A 21,226-nucleotide genomic window follows, 5' to 3' on the forward strand; every position below is an offset into this window, starting at 1 on the left:
AGCTGCTGATTGACAGTTGCTTCCTGTACACAGCGGGATAGATAACTGCCAATAAGCAGCTGGTGGGCGGAGTTTTCTGCTTCTCATGAATAATGAGGACTACTGGGCTCATGCACATAATGGAGAGGACTACTTATTGTCCATGGTATTCAGGTGGATTTTATCTGGATCAGCTGCATAGAACAATGTAAGGCCTTATTCACACGTTCCGTAATTTACGGATCCGTATTTACGGATCCGAGTTAGTGCACATTGAAGTCTATTGGGCTATTCACACGATCAGTAGTAGAAATGGATGAAAATCAATCCGTAAAAAAAAGGACATGTCCTAGTGCGGACCGGGTGCGGACCCATTTTTTTTTGCGGATCCTCTCATTGAAATCAATTGGTTACGGATTGTTTACGGATTGTAACATGTTGGCATCCGTATTTCCGCAAAAAAATCCGGATAAAGTGCATTGAAAAGCAATGAGTAGTAAAAAAATGGAATTACGGAAATACGGATAGAATAGGGATGGAATACGGATGTCCAATCCGCAATTTCTCACGGGTTGTTTCAGGACCAGAAAAAAATACTGAACGTGTGCATAAGGCCTTAGTGATACATCATTCCATTCAGTTTCCCTGTTACTAGTTTGTGCTACCCTGAGATAGGGCAGCATAAATCTACTGATAGGGTACAAATACACTGGGCTTATCCGCAGCGGATTTCTCCGCTTGTCTGCCCATAGAGTGTAAAGGGCAGGGATCTGCAGCGGGTCTCGCTGTGAATTCGCAGCGAGAAATGTGCCGCAGATAAGCCCAGTGTGGTTGTACCCATAGAGTGTCTTTAAAATCTTTTCTTGTTATTCCATAGAAACCTTCATGGTTTATAATAGACAAAACTCTCTCCTCTTCATGTTATTAACACTGATATATTGCTTGTTACAGTGAAGACACCTGTAAAATGTCAGCAATAAGAGACCTTGAAAACCAGGAAGAATTTTTACAGAAAACAGTATAAGGCTGCGTTCACACTACGTATATTTCAGTCAGTATATTTCAGTCAGTATATTTCAGTCAGTATTGCAACCAAAACCAGGAGTGGATTAAAAACACAGAAAGGCTCTGTCCACACAATGTTGAAATTGAGTGGATGGCCGCCATTTAATGGCAAATATTTGTTGTTATTTTAGAACAACGGCTGTTATATTGAAATAGTGGCAGTTATTTACTGTTATATGGCGGCCATCCACTCAATTTCAACATTGTGTGAACAGATCATTTCTGTGTTTTTAATCCGCTCCTGGTTTTGGTTGCAATACTGACTGAAATATACTGACTGAAATATACGTAGTGTGAACGCAGCCTCAGGGTACAAACACACTGGGCTTATCCGCCTCAGGTCTCTCGCTGAGAATTCGCAGCGAGACCCACTGTGGATCCCTGCCCTGTATACCCTATGAGCAGACAAACTTGCAGCAGGCTGGATATGTGAGTTTGACAGCAGCCCGCCCCGTTAACCCCCGGTGGCTGAAGCGTATACTTCACCTTCTCCATGCTCCGGCTTTCTATGTGGGTTCCCGGCATGTCCCACTCGGCCAATCAGTGCACTCGGCCCGCCACAGGCCCACTGGCTAAAAGGGACGTAAAGACGCCGGGAGCCCCGAAGCAAGCCGGAGCGGGGAGCAGGTGAAGTATAGTCTCCAGGGCTGGAGGGTTAACGGGAAGGGCTGCTGACAAATTGCAGTGGGATGTCCATCCTGCTGCGAGTTTGTCTCCCCATACAGGGTGTACAGGGCAGGGACCCACAGCGGGTCTCCCTGCGAATTCACAGCGAGAAATCCACTGCAGAATACGCCCAGTCTTTTTTTTAAATTAGGGTAGCTTCACACACACTGTATCGCAGTGGATTTTCTGCTGCGGATCCACAGCGGAACCTCAGCAGATTTGATCTAAATAACTGAACACAGAATCAAATCTGCACCATCAAATCTGTTGCAGGTCTGCTGTCAATCCTGTGTGTGAATGCACCCTAACTCTTTAGTATGCTAGCATTAATTGCTGAAAGTGAAAAAGTTATTGATCACATTGGGTCAGAGTGCCGTGACCCAGCCGGTGTCATACAAAGTGGGAACATGGCCTAATTCACAATACCCAGACATAGAGTTAGACCCTTTAGGAGAGTTTTCTTAGCCACACAAAAACTTTGTACTTTTGGTAGCTGGGATACGGATACCAGGAAAATGCATTTCCTTTAAATGCCCTTGAGTCATCTTTAAAGCTTTGGATACTCCGATTGATTCCAACAAGGACTACATGTTGATTTATGGCCACATGAAATATTATAAAAAGTGATAATTTGCATTCTGTGTGCCATATGTTCTACTGGTGTGAGCTAAAATACATATACTGTATTTCTATATAGGAATATCCCTAACCAAAGTATATGGTACTACTCCTACCTAACAGAAAATGAAAATCAACAGTGCCTTGCTGATGTTCTTGTCCTGAGTGGACTATAGATAAAATACAATAGCTAATTATCCGTTCAATGAAGTGCTGCTGGAACTGCACTTATTAACCCAAGGTTTTTTTTATAGTAGAAAATAAATCTGCTCTTTGTTCTGCCCTTCCTGACTCAATTTGCAGTTTAAATGGAGTTCTTAAATGTAAAAAGTCATAAAAATCTCTCAGCAAATTGGCTGTATAACCTGCTTTTATATATATAGTCAAAAGTATTGGTACACCTACACATTCGACTTACAGGAGATCCCATTCTCAATCTATAGGCGCTTCTACTCTTCAGTGCTGCATAATCGTCATATTTAACATGGAAAATGCTTTTATTCTCCAGTGTAATATGTCACAGAGGTGTTCCCAAGCCCCCAAATGATGATGGCTGTAATACTTTTTCACGCCCCCTCCCGTTCCTGACCCTGAACCTCAGTTTACAGCTGGTAATAAAGCAGGGATAGGGATGGGAAGGGGAGCAATTAAGCACTCTAGTCTGCAGCAGATCAGGATTTTACAGGAGCCTCTTTGTCACTTTACACAGGAGAATAAGGCTAGGAAAGGAAGATGAGAGGCACCTTCTGGTGTAGTATTTTCAGGAAAAATTCATGCTGTTCAAGCACTGCCATAATAGTATGCACACACTCACCTAAACGGGTTGTGCAAGCTAATAGGCACCATTCTAAGGCATTGAAGCCATAGAACGGTGTTTACACCACAGCTTGCTGTAGGACCACCAATGGAGCACTGAGGTGTAGTAGACCATCAACTGAGGTAGCTGGACCAGACCGAACCAGCGTCATAGATTTCCTCATAGATCCACAAGTGAAGGTGCAATAGTAAAAATGGGTAAAAGTAGTTAAAACCAACCAGTCTTTCTGCGGCATCAGAACAGCTGGGGTACCCTAAAGAGACTGATTGGTTTTGCCTATGTTTACCACTTTTACCATTACACCTGCGCTTGTGGATCTATGAGGAAATCTATGTTGCTGTTTGGGTCCGGTCCAGCTACCTCGGTTCACAGGAGAATAAAAGAATCAACAGTATTGAAGCAAAGAGGGATATATGAAAGGTACCATGTGTCTTGCGGCCCTAACAGCTTTACAGTGTCAGCAGTTTGGGATGTGAATTTCAGCTAACAGATTCACTATAGATAGTCAAACCGGAAAGTTTCCTGCCAATAAACTGTTACAATATGTCAATTATTTCAGGACTCTCTAGACTAAGAAAAATTCCCGGTGACTTCTAGTATTGGACTAAATATTGGAAATTTCTGACTCACATCCTGCTATTAGTGTTGAGTAAACTTGCTGAAAGTAGGGGTTTGGCCAAACCTGAACTTGCTGCATTTGATTCGCATGGACTGGAGAAGTTGTATGCAGCCCTAGATCCAGTCATGGAAAACATGGATACAGCCATAGGCTGTTCAGCAAGTTTTCTCAACACTACCTTCTATTCAATGGGGAACGGCTTATGGCTTATTGAAATTAAGAGATCAATTCCCCTAGGAGAACTACAAGACACGAAACAGCTGCCGCACTAAAAAAAATGTGGTTATACTGTCACACCCTAATCTCAAATCTCAAACTAGCCATCATAGAGCTACATGAAAGGGAACTAAAAAAAAAGCTATTAACTTCCCAATTTTACTTTGTGCCCTTTTCAAGTAAAAAAAAAAATGGAATTTTTGAAATATTGCAGAGATGGATCAGTCAGTGCTGAGTGTTTAGACCCCCACTGATCTCTAGATATAGCTCAGAAAGGCAAACAGCTGTATGCTGCATGAGAAAAGCTCTATTATAAGTCTATGAAGCTTTTCTCATGCAAACCACTCAAGTAAGTTGTTGGGTGAAATACTGAGAATGAATGATCATCTAGGGAATGATTACTGTGCCTTCACTATGCTGAGCCAAGGATGCACCATTAAACATTCTTTCAGAGAAGAACTGCGCTACATACAGTCATGTGCTGACAACTAACAGACAAGAAGTTTCAACATATCCAGCGTCTTTCTAAATGATGTTGGTCTGTCACAGCTAAAATGATCATTTTTGTTAAATTTCACCCAACAAATTATGTGTATGTCCGCTCTCTGCAAGTTCTTGTATAGAATGACAATGAATAAAGAGGTAAGAATGACAATGAGAATTAATCGAAATCCTTTTAAACGTTTCTCTCTGTCTTGTTTAGGCATCCATTTAAACTCCCTGTCCCACAGAGTGTGCTCCTCCAAGAAACCTTCACAGTAGATAAGAGAAAAAAACATTATATATTGGAAACTAAGCTGGTTCTGGACCAGATTGATGAATGCGTACAGACCATTGTGCTTGGATACCAAAGTGACAATCCTTATGTGAGTAGGAAACCTTGCCTGGACGATCTTCAGATCCCCGTAACGCCCCGCTCGCTGATGACATGTGTAATAGCACCGGTAGCAAGTGGCGAATAAGAAGCAAGCAGACGCTGATCTGACAGGTTGCCGCTCTCGCTTGCTCCTTAACATCGTCCCGTGTAATAGAGCCTTAAAGGGCCTATGGTGATCATTCCACTTTTAGTTTATCTCCATTGACACCAGTGACATGTCAAAAGATACACATTTTCTTTTGTGTATGTGTTTATTCTGTGTCAGAAGCTTTGTAATAGTCCAACATAAATATATGAATATGACATTTACTGTCTGGTTTTATTTCTTCATCTTTCTAACAAACATAATGTCTTATAGATCTGTACAAGTCTAAATCATCCTTTCAAGCAGTCCCTTCAAACTGTGCCCAGCAACATTGAGGCTTGCGCCTCAACACGAAAATATATCTCTGTAAGTTCAACTGTGCTTTTTGTGAATTATTTCTGTTGTAGGAATTGTAGTAGTCACTGTATTTAAATCCAAGCTAACCTAAATGAAAATAGCAAGACCTCTGCATTGAACACCTACCCACCCTTTGATACCAGGGACTCAAGCTACAGTACATGACAGTGGAGACAATGTTATGTTACCAAATCTCATATCAAAAGTTTTGATCGATAAGAGTCTCACTGCTAAAACCTCCCCTGATCAGGAAAAAGAGTGGTAGAAGCATACAATAACAAGCTTCTTTTTCCCATCTGTCAATCATCTCTATCCAGAAGCACTATAGACTTTTATTGGAGAGTGCTGCGAGTTGGGGAGTGAAATTATGCAACCTACATCTCTCCCAGCTCATCCTCCTGATTGGTGAGGATCTCAGCAGTGAGGCCCTGACCAATGAAAACTGGCATGTCCCTTTTATCGGTTACTAAATAAATTACTTATTCAGTCTGCCATAGTTATTAGTCTAATTTGTAATAGAAAAATAAATAGGAAAAGTCTGTAAATTGACTTGGGTGCTGATTTCTCTATCTTATCAGGGCAAGCATGAAGTTGAAGCAATTATCAAAGTTAACCGGAAAGATCTCTTTGGTCTAACAGGAAAGTTTGAGAACAAGTCTACCAAGAAAGAATTGCTGCAAGCCGTTCACATTGATATGACTCATGCTTTCCAGGTAATATTACTTGGCTCTGGTTCATATGTAAAATAATATCTCAGCTGTTGTTCGCTTACACATTATATTTTATGACTTCTATTTCTATTACGATTTGAGTCCTAAAGGGATAAAATATAAATATGACTTAATATGAAAGGGACTGGTTTTCCTAATGTTTTTTTTCCAGTTTTGAGGTAAGCTGTGAATGGCGGCCATTACTGATCCAAGGCTTATCATTATTCAATAAAGAAAGGTTATAGTTTCTAAATGCAATTTGGTCAAATTAGATTAGCTAGAGCACAGACAACATAGATGCTTTATGGGATTTTAAAGTTGTGGTTTTAGGTGTGGTTTTTTTAACTAATAAAGCCAAATACACAGTAAAAATTTGGTTGGATGGATACTCATCTGACTCCCGGTTCAAGAGCAGTTTCTTCCAAATGTGGCTGCATGTGAGTCAAGTTCCACAGGAACAGTATCATCTCCCAACGCCCCCCACTGTGCTTAGTACACTCAGCTTATATACTCTCTGCAGATTTATCCATCTCTATTGGTTTGCAGTGCGCACAGTCTCCACACAGACCATTGCCCTCGCTAAAACAATGAAAACTTGACAACAGAAAACAGTAGGGCCCTATTACATGTTGTGATTATCAGCTGAACAGGCCCTACATTAACCCGCAGAACAAGGCCATAGATCAGCCGACGAATGAGACAATGCTCTATCATCTGCTGATTGTGTTTTTTTGATGCGCTAAAAAATCATTGTCCATCTCCCGTTATAATAGTGAATGTGTGGCCAATGGCTGATTGTGGAAAAGGACCATACAAACAATCTAGAGATCATTTGTAAGGCCCGACTGCATGGGTAATGTAGCCTCTATCAGCAGGCTAGACAAATCCCTTCTTGTGCACAGGTTCCGTTCCCGCACAGTTAGTAGTTAGACCCTTATGCCAATCACTTGGGTGAGGCGGCTACTATCCCCAGAGCACTGATCCTCAGTGCCCTCCGCACAAAAGGGACAGATCGACAGGTTAGATACATCTAACCTACTGATAGTTTCCTATGTAAAGCGCCTCTGTACCCACAATCTGCCCCCCCCCCCCCAAACCGCTTGTGCCTTCAGATAGTGGTTTTCAATCCAAGATCTGTCCTGGGGTCTGTTCGGCAGGTGATGCAGATATTGTCCTATTGGTTAGATACATCTAACCTACTGATAGTTTCCTATGTAAAGCGCCTCTGTACCCACAATCTGCCCCCCCCCCCCCAAACCGCTTGTGCCTTCAGATAGTGGTTTTCAATCCAAGATCTGTCCTGGGGTCTGTTCGGCAGGTGATGCAGATATTGTCCTAAAAAACAACATTTAAGCTTGCAGCCCTGTGTCGAATTGGCATGGCCTAAAGTACCCATGCCCTAGGATTGCGACACTCCTCCGTCCCTCCTCCCCACCCTCTTCATCATTAGGAATGCCCCTATAACAATTTCTCTTATTCATCACCTGTGTGAACACTGCACATGAGCTGGATTGTTAAGGCACCTGTGCACTATTCAGACAGGTGATGAATAGGAAAAATTCTGTCCGGGGGCGTTCCTAGTGATGAGGAGGGACAGAGGGGTTTTGCAATCCTAGGGCATAGACACTCTTGGCCACGCCAATTTGACACAGGACTGCAAGTTTAAAAGTTGTTTTTAGGACAATAACTGCATCACCTGCTAAACGGATCCCAGGACAGATCTTAGATTAAAAGTGGTTGGGGGAGAGGGCAGATTGTGGGTACAGGGTCACTTTAAACAAGTGCTGATCACTGGGATTGGTGCTAGTTTGCATGTTCAGCCCATCTAATGAGGAATGTGGTTTAGAGTTCGTATGGACCAGACACACCAGATAAGATGAGAAACACTAAATGAACATACAATCTCTCTGTCATTGCCCTGGCAAGATCATTTAATGTGTTAAAACCATACCAGAGTGATGTACAATATGCCATGCCACTTTTTTTCAGAACCACAAGAGAATAATTAGTATCTGTTGATTTCCATAGGAAAGCACCATAAATACACCAGATTTAAAATCTTGGGAATGAATCTGTACAATCTCTTACTGATTGTTTTTTGGTTATCTTTCACAGTTGAGGTTTCCCCGCAATCTGAGATTTGATGGGGAGGTTTTCTCAAGGGAAAATAAGCAAGATGGATTTGATCACGGGCTGCGTGGAAAATTCATAATCAATAATAACAATACGTTACAGGTATGTATTATGTAATCATATTGTAAGTGTTTGGTAGGGATATAAGATGTATGAAGTGCCCCATCACTCACTTAAAGGGGTTATCCAACATTAGAATTTTTTTAATATAATGCTGCCCTGTCGGAGAACATAGTAAACATGTTATGCTTACCTCCCTGTGCTCCCTTGAGGTCCTGTAGTGGTTCCTCCGATGTCCTCCACTTACTACAGCTGTTGCCACAAACTTGTCTTGAAAGTGACTGTCCGCTCAGCCAATCACAGATGGAGAGGAGACAACGCCGCATTATTGGCTGAGTGTGCTGTCATTTTTGAGATGAGTTTGTCTCAGAAGTGGCCCAACTGCAGTCAGTGGGGACACCTTAGACACTGCAACAGCAAACCAGTGAAGTGGAAGGAGGTAAGTGTAACATTATTATTTATTATGTTTTCAACAGTGCAGCATTATATAAATAATTTTCTAATGCCGGATAACCCCTTTAACCCTAATGGAGGCAGTGCAATAGATTAAAATTAAAAAATTAAAGTACATACTGCTCTTCATATTGTATAAAAATTCTGCATGCAAACTAAACTTTTTATAGCTCATTGGCTCATATGGATCATGTGATTAACCAATACCTTTTTTCATGCTTGTTAGATGAGTATACAGATATACCATGGATGCTCAGTGCCCCTTCTCGATGATATGTAATAACCAGCATTTAATGTGTTTTTCTTTTTCAGCTACATGCTCAGTTTAACAAGTCGCTTAATCAGATTGGCTTTTACTCTCATCTTTCCCATCCATATCAGTGGAGAATTCCTCAGAATCTTCAGGTATTTGTTGGATGAAGACCCAACCATATGGCTGGAGGAGCTTTTTATGCCACCGCTAACAAACCAAGTCTTTGACATTCATGCTTCAAAATGCACCTTAAAGCTATGTTCACACTACGTAAAAGTACGGCTGTTGTTGCCATCGGCAACAACTGCCGTACTTTGTACGGGGTGGAACACTGCCTATTCTTGTATGGGATCCCGGCCGGAGCATATACACTTAGTATAAGCTCCGTCCAGGATCCCATGCGGCGCCGCAAAGAACTGACATGTCAGTTTTCTGCGGCCGCAATTCAGTGAATTGCGGTTGCAGAAAGACCTGTCGGTTCACACAATGAAGCTAGCGGCTCTGGCCGCTTGCTTTATTGTGCGCTATGGGAAGTTTTGAACATGGCAGCCGGAAAGATCTTTGCAGAGACCGGCCGTTCCGTGACCCGGCCGGGTCATGGAACGGCCGGTCTCTTATGTAGTGTGCACAAAGCCTAAAAGCTCTGTGTGAATGAAGCCTCACAGTGCAGACTCCAAACACAGGCTAGGGCTGCAAAAGGATGAACAGGACCTATACCATGGACAAAGCAGTGTGCAGACTCCATCTGTGCTATAGGTCTCCTGTAAGGTAAGGGAGACTGCTATTATAGTATTATGATTATTTTATAATATTGAAATAGAGATAGAGAAATGAAAAAGTGGGCAAAATGTCACCAAAAACTCTTTAAAAATATTTAACATAAATATGTTTAACATAAAACTATTTAGATAATACAGACCTGGAGAAAGAGGAGTGGCTGCACCTTACACCCATGGTTTACATTAATGCCTCTCGGCTATATTTAAATACCAACACCAGAATGTTGGTATATAATTTGATCAAACCATATTGCCTCATGTACCGCGTGCAGGTCTTTTGGCCCACATGAGTCCCTACTCTAAAACAACATTGTGTTGGTCAGTGACCGCCAACCCTGCAAAGCAAGCGCCAACAGGGGAGGAGGGGCCACAGAATGGCCCTGCAACCCCACTGTCACATGACCAAACCCCATGGCCCCCCCACACTCTGCAGGTGGAGAAGGCAGCCGCCAAGCAACACAAGTGTAGACCAGGTGTTACTACTCACCAATGCAGCAGCAGTTAAAATGGAAGAAAGAGGAGGTACTTACCATATGTACTTACCATATGTACACAGGTGCTTCCTGCTGATTGGTTTCACATCAAATTACAAGGGAGGAGTGCTAGCCATACAGAAAGGGGAGAACATTTAAAATACAGACCTAGACTACAGACTTATTTAGATAATAAGCAATTTTCTGTAATATTCTTTTCCCATGGAGCATAGCACAACATATGAGACTCCTTTACATCAGTCTCCTTAAAGCGACACACTACTCTCCTAGTCCCAAGCTGATTTGTAAGAATCTCTTCTGCTGTTCTTTATATAGATTCAAGCATTGGGAAAGAAATATGGTGGAAGTAGCACAAATGGAAGCTTCCTTCTCCACTATGATGGGAAAGACATGGTATTAATTGAAGCTGATTTAAACCAGGAGAGCCGAAAGAATATCCGAACCTTTGGTGTAAGTGTGTCCATGCAGCAGGCCCTAACTGCTGACGTGCGGACAGCTGGCTTAAAGATAATTGGCAAAGTTCTACCATCCAGGTACCATAATGATATGTGATCTGTACGTGTAATTGTAGTCATTTTACATGGAATATACAGTAACAGAATCTATCCTACTAGTTCACAGTTCTTTCTGTGTTTCTGCATGTTTGTATGATTCCTATATTACTCTATTAAACATTATTGATCGGCCTGTTCTGCTGGGACTGGCTTAGATCAATGACTTATTTTTCTTTCTATGACAGAATGGCTTTGACATCTAAGATTTATTTCAATGACAAATCTTTATTAATTGACTTATCGGGATCAAAAGAGCAGAAAGTGGGTCTGGTGTTGTCATTTGTTGGGAATCTGGTGCACAACTTTGAGGGGTTGGCTACTGTTCCTCAACAACTTTCCATTGATGGAGCTTTAAAGCAGAAAAAGAACATTAATGAAGGTAAGATCTCTATATGGAAAAAAAGTAATCTTCAAGGTCATGCTTCCTAGTGCAGTAACACATACTTTAATTATTTCAGTGAAATGCAAGCAAAACTATATAAAATACAGTGGTGCCTTGGATTGCGAGCATAATTCGTTCTGGGACTGTGCTTGTAATCCAAATCACTCTTAAACCAAAGCAAATTTTCCCATAAGAAATTATAAAAATGCAGACAGTTGGTTCCACATGCCAAAAAAAAATTATTTTTTTATTCTGAATAACATGTAGAACAGATGAAACAAACATTTAGAAACAGCTGAATATGTGATATTATAAGTTACTGTACAGTATAGCAATCAGCATGTGAAGTATAATAAATACTATGTGCATTATACAGGATGTAGATACAGGATGGAACTGTAGATCCCCATAATGCAGTAGTGTAGTACAACAGGCCAAAATAGAGAAGCTTGGCTGCTGTCAGAGGTCTGTGTGGTCACATGACAGCAATGGGGAAGGGGTGTGTATTCAGCATGGACCAATCAGGATGTGAGAATAAGAGAACTGTGCAGAAGGACAGTGACAGAAACTTCTCTATACAGCATTGTGAATGACTGGGTGTAAGTGCAGGCACATTATAGCAGGAATGGAGAGGATGGGAAACACAAGGGCTGACAGAGACTGCAGGGAGCATGGAGGGATGAGCAGGGCAGATGTGGGCACATAAATGCAGCATTCTCTGGTCATGGAGAGAGGGGTTACAGCTTTGAAGACATTACCTCCACATGCTATGATTTGGAAGGTGAAGGAGACTTCCTCGGTCAGAGTACAGTGCTATAGACCACACTATGCAGACCATGCCCCTCCTCACTGCCCCTCCCACCCAGTATAGGAAGCTCTTAAACCAAAGCAATGCTCTTAAACCAAGTTACAATTTTTAAAAACTGTGAGCTCTTCTTGCAAAACCCTCTTAATCCAAGTTACTCTTAAACCAAGGTAACACTGTAGTTATAAACTATAGTTATGTTCTATTTTTCTTTAGGTTACATCAGCTTTTCAAAGAATCGGAAATTCTACCAGATCAATATTCGGAACAGAAACATTTTTATCAATGGCAGCGTTCATAATGTTAGTATAAGCTTCTCCCAAAATGGAAGCAACTCACTACCTATAGAAAGCAAGCTGAGAGCGAACATACACTTAGAGGAACTGCGTAAGCAAGGACAGGTCTGCATCCAGATTGATACAAAACTCCTGTGTGTGGATTTAGTAGATGCAGCTGACCAAGAGCACCGCGTTAGAGGAATATTGTCACACAACATAAAGTCATTGCACAATGCCGGTATGTTATAGAATAATATGTTTCATAGAATTCTAATGGTATTTCTTATTATACTTCCTGTTTCGTAGAATACTTTGTATTTACTTTTAGGGAAGTCATTTTCATGTAACCTGTAATTGCAAAAAAAATAAAATAGTAATAATTACAATACAGACGGTTTTTAGTCCAGAACCTATCACAATATACCGAAAAAATATTGTTAAAAGATTGGCCTATGGATGTACATGCAGGACTCTGGAAAAGTATTAGCTTCAAGAGGCTTGACACTTAATAATTGTTCTACAAAGCCAGATTAGATGACCAGTATGTAACAGACGTACACAACCACTAGGTACCAGTTTGTTTTTTGCTGAAGCTTCCACTAAAGAAGCAAAAACAGATGAAGAGCTTACTAGGAAGTGACTATTAGAGCTTATTTTGCAGGAATTCCAGCAGAGAGTGCTCTTGAACTGACTTATAACAACACAAGTAACAACAAGACGTGTGGTATTGTACTGGGCACTGGACCAAGTAGGGTTGAAGTGTCCATGGGCATAGAGAAATCTTCAGCACACACCCAGCTCGGAATAAGCTTAAAGCACAATATTGAAAAGCTTAAAAATCATAAAATCCCCTATATTATGAATGGTGTCTGCCATTATCAGGTAAGTACATCTTTACCGTTTCATTAACATGAAGACTTCATGAATGACTAGAGCATGGATTGCATGAATGGCCAGTTGCATTGGTGTAGATGGTAAAATATATGCCTGATCCCTCATTTCATTAAAACACTAACGTGTTAGATCAAGGGAGGTCCAACCACTGGAGACACCCCCCCCCCCCTTCCATCTTAAGAACAGCATCCTGAGTCTTTGTTTACAATGGAGAGATGGAGGGGCATGCTTGCCACTGCTTCATTCATTATCTATGGAGCTTCCAGCTAAGTGCAGTATTTGCTTATCACTGCTCCATTCAATACAAAGACTTGGGCCCCATTCTTCAGATCATGGGGGGGGGGGGTTCCCACCAATCAAATCCTTTCAATCTGACACTTATCCCCTATTCTGTAATCTCACAGTTACCCCTGCACTTTCAGGAGCTACACTTGCAGGCCTCTTGCATGTGGTTATTCACAGCTTCAGATTCTGCTTTGCACTATGGAACCAGGGAGCTCATAGCATTACTAGAAAATCCCAAATTCATCAAAACCTTTAACATGTATTAAGGCCATGTCAACATTTTTTTTAAATGACAAGGAAACTCCAAAGGTGTACAGTCTCAGCCGCTGATTGGCTGATCAGGTAGTCACACACTGACAAAGCAAGCACTGTGCACCCAAACCAGCTTCAGGATAATGGTGGAGACAGCAGGAGCATGGGAGGTAAGTATAAGCTTTTTAATGTGTCCCCCACCCCCCCCGACCAAGCACATTAAATAAAAAAAATATATAAATAGCCCTTTAAGGTTTTGTTCATGCCCTTTCTTGACTTTTGATCCAAAAGTCATGAAGAGATTTAAAAAATGTGAAGCCTCAGTCTTTCCTTTAAACATAGTCTCAATTTATGGTCTAATCCTGGCTTTGGCTTCAAAAGTGGCATAAAAATCTGAATATGGGAGCACAATCTTCTAGGCTGCTTCAATATTAATATTCAGAGTGGATCTATATTTATTTGCCTGTATACTATGCACTCACCACCACTATTCCTTACGTGTTATCTTTTTTACCAGAGCTCTGCTGCATCAATACATTTTATTGTTGCATCTGGGTCATGTGACCTCTGATCAGCTACCATCTTGGCTTTTAGATTGCAGATGTCAAACTCCCTTATTATTAATAACAATAATAATACTTTCTATTTATATAGCACCAACAGATTCCACAGCACTTTCCTCTCCCATGATGCATCAGCACAGCATCACATGGGCAACTAGTGCCATTACCATCTCTGCCTGCTGGGAGGACAGTGTAATATTCCTCCTCTCTATATATCAATAAATAAACTAAGACACTGTAGTTATACTGTCAGGGAGATTGAATTGTAATTATAGGGGTTGGTCACTTTATAGTAAAATTACTCAGTGTACAGTATTAATGAGTGTACTCACAGCCTATACTGACAGCAGCTCCTGTGTACCTCATAGAGCTAATATCAGACTCCCCTTTTCCAGGCTGTGCTGCCCTGCTCTGTGGTGAGTCTGTCCATAAAATGGCCAACATGGAGGAGCATGTGACCACGCCCTGTCCCCTCAGTGTCCACCATAGGCATATACAGGCTTAGTGTTAAACACTTGGGGGTGGGGCATGGTCACATGCTCCTCCAGTCGGCCACCTTATGGACAGACTCACCACAGAGCGGGACAGCCCAGTGAGGATGAGGGTTGTCTGATTTTAGCTCTATGAGGTACACAGGGAGCTGATGTCATTAAGTGCAGTGAGTACACTTACTAATACTGTTTTTCACTAGACTGTGAACAATTTTACTATAAAGTGGCCAACCCCTTTAAATGTATAATAACTGTGTTGCAGGAGGTGTATAATCATCAGTAACTGTGATGGGACTTTCTGTCTTCCCTCAGTAACGAGCTTGTGTAGGGCAGACCACATAGCTTTCACTATATAGAAAGTTCTGTCTAAGATGCTGACTCCATTAAGAGCACAGAAACAGATGTAATTACCAGGGGGTCACCATGAGATCACATGATCCAACTGAAAGAAATAATTCCAGGAATTAAGTAAGATAGAAAGGAAGAACTAAGCTAGATTTTCAATATATTGACTGGTCAACTGCATAATGAGTTAATAATAAAAGATTTGGGGGGGAGGGGGGTTCTTTAAAGGGTGTTTGACACTTAATCCTTAATGTTTAATACTGCAGTCTTTATAGGTCCAGTATCGCTTTCTTCTTACATGCATTATAAAACATGCATGCCTATTTCTCCAGCTTCTATTAACCAAGATTAAATATATTGTTTTTTTAGAGCGCAAACAAAAAACTTTTTACTGGAGTCAACATTTCTGTTGAAGGTGAAGACCTAAAAATCGGAGTTCAAAAGAAAACTGCAGGAAGTACGTCCGACATCGGTTTCGTTCTCCACAATGACCTCAGCTCAATAAATAACTTAATACCATCAAGCATAAAGGTTGGCTTCAGACCCACAATAATCAGTACATAAGCCGTTCTGCTTTATGTAATGCCATTTGTCGCACTCTGTTCTGATGTTAAATTGGGAGGTAGTACAGAGGTCACCATCATTAAACATATTAGCGCATATGTTATTGCTAGGCTAGTGCTGCATTTGTCATCTTTGGTACATTTGTACTAAGCATTGGATCTAATTATTTTACACAACCTACAGCTAACAAATGAACACTGTTCCATCTTGTCTAACTAACAAAGTACAGGTCATGGCAACCCGTCTCACTGCAATTCCATGAATAACAATAGCAGATGGTAAATTGGGTGCCATTATACAGTGGCTAGAAACAAAATATTATCTCACTGAGACCAAAGTAATTGTTACCCAGAAATTTACTATCAGCTCTAATCACTTACATGCTGCAAGTCAAAAAAAGCCTTAATAGGCAGAGTACAAGGAGATCTCTGCTTCACTGCTCTGATAAACCCTGACCACTGTTCTCCAGCTGCTGCAATCAAGTAGGAAAATGTACAAAGGTCAGGGGTTATCAGTGCAGGAGCAGTGAAACAGAGATCTCATTGTCTTCCTTTTTAACTTTTTTTTTTGTGCAGCAGCACGTCAGAGAACATTGGGTCACTCACAAACTGCAGTACATGTGGAGTTAAGCAGAAGGTAGTCTGCTCCTGCTCCTACAGTATGTATTTAACCATAAGGTCTTCTAATGGGCCCTTATAGTTTAAAAACAGTGGACTGACAGAACAAGCAGCCATTTGCCCTCTGCTCTGCCAGTAACTTTTGTAGCTGCAGGCAGGATTCTGCCTCTGGTCACAAGAGATGTAATTTTCTGGCCACATTACCGAGCCCATATGCAGTATAAATATATATGCAGTGCTTTGTGTTGTAAGGGGCCCCCCTTCCCTTTGCACATTTTTTTTGCTATGGGGCCCCATGAATCCTAGCTACGCCCCTGCTGGCCGGGATCCCATAGAAAAACATGCAGGGTGTCTTCGCGTACAAAGTACGGCCGTTGTTGCAGATTGCTACAACGGCCGTACTTTTACACTGTATAAACATAGCCTTATGGTGAAAAGATTGGGGATGTCTATTACATTTAGGTAAGATAATATAGCAAAGTTGCTTTCACAAATTGAGAATTTCCTCCTTAAATTGAATTTGCCTGAATCTAAAAATTTGGGTTTTATTTTAGACAAATCCCTCGGATGTCCCGGAACCCATGCTCCTAAATGGTCTGATGGGAAGTGGCCGTGTTACTTACTTTATTCACTGACTGTGTACAGTCACAGTCCCGGAAAGTATACGGGCACTTTCCAATCCAAATCAAAAAACAAACCGAGTCTTACCAACAATTACAATGAATTGGCCCTGGAACAAGTTTTGGGAGAAACACTCATCTCTAACAATTTTAGTGTTTTTTCTTCTCCATTTTATCAATAATCATTATCCGAAATTTATAAGGATGCTTATATCCATCATACACATGAATTACTACATGCATTGATAGAAATGAAATGTGACACAGACTATACGTATATGTATGTTCATCCTATATCATAGTGTCAGAGCTCCCTATTTGCATTAGATTTCAGTTTTACCAGTGATTTGCACATTGCTTAGGCTGCAGATAAATGGTTAATTTTTTTTTTTAATTCTCTTCTTATATTGTAGGCCATATGCAATGGGGAATTCACTTCTAACTTATTTTATGGACACTGTCATGGGGAGCTTATAAGGAAAGTCATAGAGGTAAAAAAAACAAAAAACTTTGAAATGTCAGAGATTTTTAGAATGTCTTACCTGATTATACTGCAAATAGTATTCCAAAGAGAAACCTACTGATGTATAGGGCATACTTTAAAGGGACACTATGGAAAACTAGGTGTTTTAAATCAAGTGGTGTCAGATTTCTAAATTACTAAATCCAAAAAAATATATAAATAAAAATCAACTACTTATCAACTTTATGTCCTGCAGGAAGTGGTGTATTCTTTCCAGTCTGACACAGTGCTCTCTGCTGCCACCTCTGTCCGTGCAAGGAACTGTCCAGATCAGGAAAGATTTTCTGTGGGAATTTGCTACTGCACTGGACAGTTTCTGTCATGACAGAGGTGGCAGCAGAGAGCACTGTGTCAGACTAGAAAGAATACACCACTTCCTGCAGGACATACAGCAGCTGATAAGTACTGGAAGGCTTGAGTTTTTTCTAAATAGAAGTTGTTTACAAATCTGTAAGACTTTCTGGCACCAGTTGATTTAAAAACTTTTTTCTTCCTCTGGCGTACTTCTTTAATTCATACTATGATCCATGTTGTTATCTAAAAGGAATTTTACTATTATATATCCAGTGAGATAAAGGTAGCTTACATATAGTGATCCATAGTGCCGTTCACAGACCCGCAGCTACGAACAGGACTACCGTTGTGCATCTTTAACCATCTGCATTTACACAGATCCATTAATTAAGAATAGGCACAACTTTAGGCGTAAAAATGGCTTGCCCGTTTTTCTCAGCGCACATCACGGTGACCTACGAATATGTGCACAGGGCCATACAAATTAAGAGGTGCGCATTTGAGGGTCTGCAAATGGGAACAGAATAAATGATGTGTGAAAGAGGCCTTAGCATTACTTTCCCAGAGATAACATAGCATGTCCTGACCTTATGTACACGGCAGTCCAGGTATGGTCCTCCATAAAATGCCTCATTCTGTGATCAGCATTTGAAGACCACAACCTTCACATTATATACCATAGCATAAAATATATTTATCTTTTATTGTATTTGGAGATGTCAGGGGCCATACATGAGGCCACAGAATGTTGGACATTGCACATGGACCACTATGTATTAAGCCAAGGGTCTACAAACTGCAGCTGTTTCAATACTACATTTCCCATCATGCCTGGACAGCCAAATCCAAAGCTTAGCTGTCGGAGCATGATGAGAATTGTGGTTTTACAACAGCTGGAGGGCCGCAGTTTGGAGACCCATGTATTAAAGGGGTTGTCCGGCGATAAAAAATTATTCACAGAATAACACACATTACAAAGTTATACAACTTTGTAATGTATGTTATGTCTGTGAATGGCCCCCTTCCCCGTGTTTCCCCCCACCCACGCTAGACCCGGAAGTGTGGTGCATTATACTCACCACATCTCGTGTCGTCCACGGTCTCCGATCGTCAGCAGTGACGTCTTCTTCGGGAGGCCGGCGGATCTTCCCGAGTGCCGGCCACCCTCTGCAGCGTCATCTGAAGCTCAGCCGCGATTGGCTGAGCATAACTGTGCTCAGCCAATCGCGGCTGAGCGACTGATGACGCGGCCACGTCATCAGCTGCTCAGCCGTGATTGGCTGAGCACAGTTATGCTCAGCCAATCGCGGCTGAGCTTCGGATGACGCTGCAGAGGGCGGGCGGCACTCGGGAAGATCCGCCGGCCTCCCGAAGAAGACGTCACTGCTGACGATCGGAGACCGTGGTCGGCACGTGACAGGTAATGTATAGCGCACCACACTTCCGGGTACACGGGTGGGGGGGGTGGGACACGGGGAAGGGGGCCATTCACAGACATAACATACATTACAAAGTTGTATAACTTTGTAATGTGTTATTCTGTGAATAATTTTTTATCGCCGGACAACCCCTTTAAGCTTTGTGTTAGAAAAGCAGAAAATGACATTGACTTCTCTTGTTAATATGACGTCATGTATCATATGTAACTTAATGTAATAACATCATGTTTTAAGATTTCAGCTCCTGTAAAAGCTACATTCAATGGGTCATTCTTGACTACCGGCTACAAGACCAACATATTCGGACTAGCCTCCTCAGGTGACACATTTGCACGCCTAAATATGAACACTGAATGGGGCCTGCACAACACTATAGAGATAGGGTTTAAACATGCCCTACCTCAACTCCAAAGCCTTGGGATAGCTAAGGACACTAAGATGAGGATTGTGGCTATCAGACAGGGCAAAAACGCGGCATTGCTTGAGGTGGCAGCTGGAAAATGTGCCCTCAAAGCCAGTTGTGAGGTGCGGACTGATAACAATGGAAGCACGGCGTCGACTCTAAACTGGACAAGCTCAGTGCTAAACTCTTGCAGCCTTCTTGAGGTAACAGAAAAACTCTATGTTGAATTGACTTTATTCCGTATTATTCAGCCATTTAATATCCTATGGCATGATCATATTGTTACTTCTCTTTCAGAAATTGCATGTACCAAAGAACCTGACTATGAGCGGCTCCTTAGAGAGAACCCACTGTGACGTCGGCCTCTCTGTGAGGATTGACTATGAAGGAAAAGACGTTAAGCTGCAGCTAAAAACAATATGTGACCCTTACACCATACAGGGAACAGTAAACCATTCTATACCTTACCTAACCACCCTTGGATTGCCGCTTGCAAACCATATTGAGCTTTCTACATTGACTGGGTCGTCTGTTGGTGGCGTGATCTTGTTTCATTCTGGGAACTGTATAATTAATGCAAAGGCAGATATTAAATCTAATAATAAGACTGAATGGATACTACAGACAGAAAATGACTGCAAATTGTTAAAGGTAACAACCTATGTTCTATTCTAAGTCTCAACTTAAACTGTTAGAATGGAGATTGTTCAGGAAGCTTAGATATGAGGTGTTGTTTGAGTCTTTACAATGGAGATCTGCTTAAGCTGTGTTTTCGCCCACCGCTGACATAGAAGAACACTTTGGTCCAGTCATTTTCCTTTCATCATTAATTCAATGTTGGCACATCAGGGTCAAGGGGTAAAGAGTAGTGATGAGCGAATCTATCCATGTCCATGGCTGAATCTGTGTGTTCAGGTACTCGGAACTGAACATGGATTTCATAGTGGAAGTCAGTGTTTGGGTCGGTGTTTTGCTATGAACCGGCAAAATGAAGAATAGTCTGGCCCCCATGGTTTTCCGTTTTGATGCATAATATATCCATTTACCCTCCTGGGCTCTGTTGGGGGGGGGGGCAGAAGGATTATAATTTACCCCCCTGGGCTTGACTCTGTTCTTCTGTCTTTAGTGTCGGCTCTAACAGTGTCCGCTCAGCCAATCAGCAGCTGCAGCAGTCTCCCGCCTCAGCCACTGATTGGCTGAGCGGGCACTGCTGGAGCCGATGCTGAAGACAGAAGATGTGAGCTGAGCCCAGAGGGGTAAATTATAATCCCTCCCATCAGAGCACAGTCTGGCCCCTTAACCCCCTGGGAGGCACACGGTAACTACTGGTTTGTCCCGGGTTCGGGTACCCTAACCAGTTTGTCCTACAGGTTGAACCCAAGCATCCACTGGTCCACTCATCACCAGTAAAGAGAAATGTTATTATATAGCTATAACTATTTTTCAGCATAAACCACAGTGAGTATTCCTGGAAACCACTCCTAACAGACCAGTTTTTTGGGACCCTATGAATGTGAAAAGGAGAAATAAAAAATTGGTCTTGAGAGCTAACATACTGTAACCTACGTTTTTAGGTTTACACTAAATTATGGGTTTTTTTTGTTGCTGTATATACTGTTTCATATCTGATCAGTATGTGAAGTTCGCCTACATTGCAATAATAAGACCATAAGACTACGCTTGACCTGCATTTAATATTTCTCTATCAAAACTCTTCCTGCTTTGTCGCTGTCATC

At 41.6% G+C, this 21,226-nt stretch overlaps 1 protein-coding gene across 2 annotated transcripts in view; it reads left to right on the top strand.

The window, feature by feature from the left end:
- The window catches only part of LOC138801178 (uncharacterized), a 206,013-nt gene that overhangs the window by 92,537 nt on the left and 92,250 nt on the right, over window positions 1-21,226 (top strand). For both annotated transcript variants that reach the window (XM_069983727.1, XM_069983728.1), the window contains exons 32-44: window positions 4,684-4,846; window positions 5,216-5,308; window positions 5,878-6,012; window positions 8,125-8,244; window positions 8,968-9,060; window positions 10,497-10,714; window positions 10,921-11,114; window positions 12,139-12,438; window positions 12,862-13,082; window positions 15,400-15,561; window positions 17,245-17,322; window positions 19,322-19,693; window positions 19,788-20,141. In XM_069983727.1, the coding sequence (XP_069839828.1) occupies window positions 4,684-4,846; window positions 5,216-5,308; window positions 5,878-6,012; window positions 8,125-8,244; window positions 8,968-9,060; window positions 10,497-10,714; window positions 10,921-11,114; window positions 12,139-12,438; window positions 12,862-13,082; window positions 15,400-15,561; window positions 17,245-17,322; window positions 19,322-19,693; window positions 19,788-20,141 (2,503 nt within the window). The remainder of the gene's footprint in view (window positions 1-4,683; window positions 4,847-5,215; window positions 5,309-5,877; window positions 6,013-8,124; window positions 8,245-8,967; window positions 9,061-10,496; window positions 10,715-10,920; window positions 11,115-12,138; window positions 12,439-12,861; window positions 13,083-15,399; window positions 15,562-17,244; window positions 17,323-19,321; window positions 19,694-19,787; window positions 20,142-21,226) is intronic.

This window comes from Dendropsophus ebraccatus, chromosome 9 (genome assembly GCF_027789765.1).
Source record: "Dendropsophus ebraccatus isolate aDenEbr1 chromosome 9, aDenEbr1.pat, whole genome shotgun sequence".
Classification (NCBI taxonomy): domain Eukaryota; kingdom Metazoa; phylum Chordata; class Amphibia; order Anura; family Hylidae; genus Dendropsophus; species Dendropsophus ebraccatus.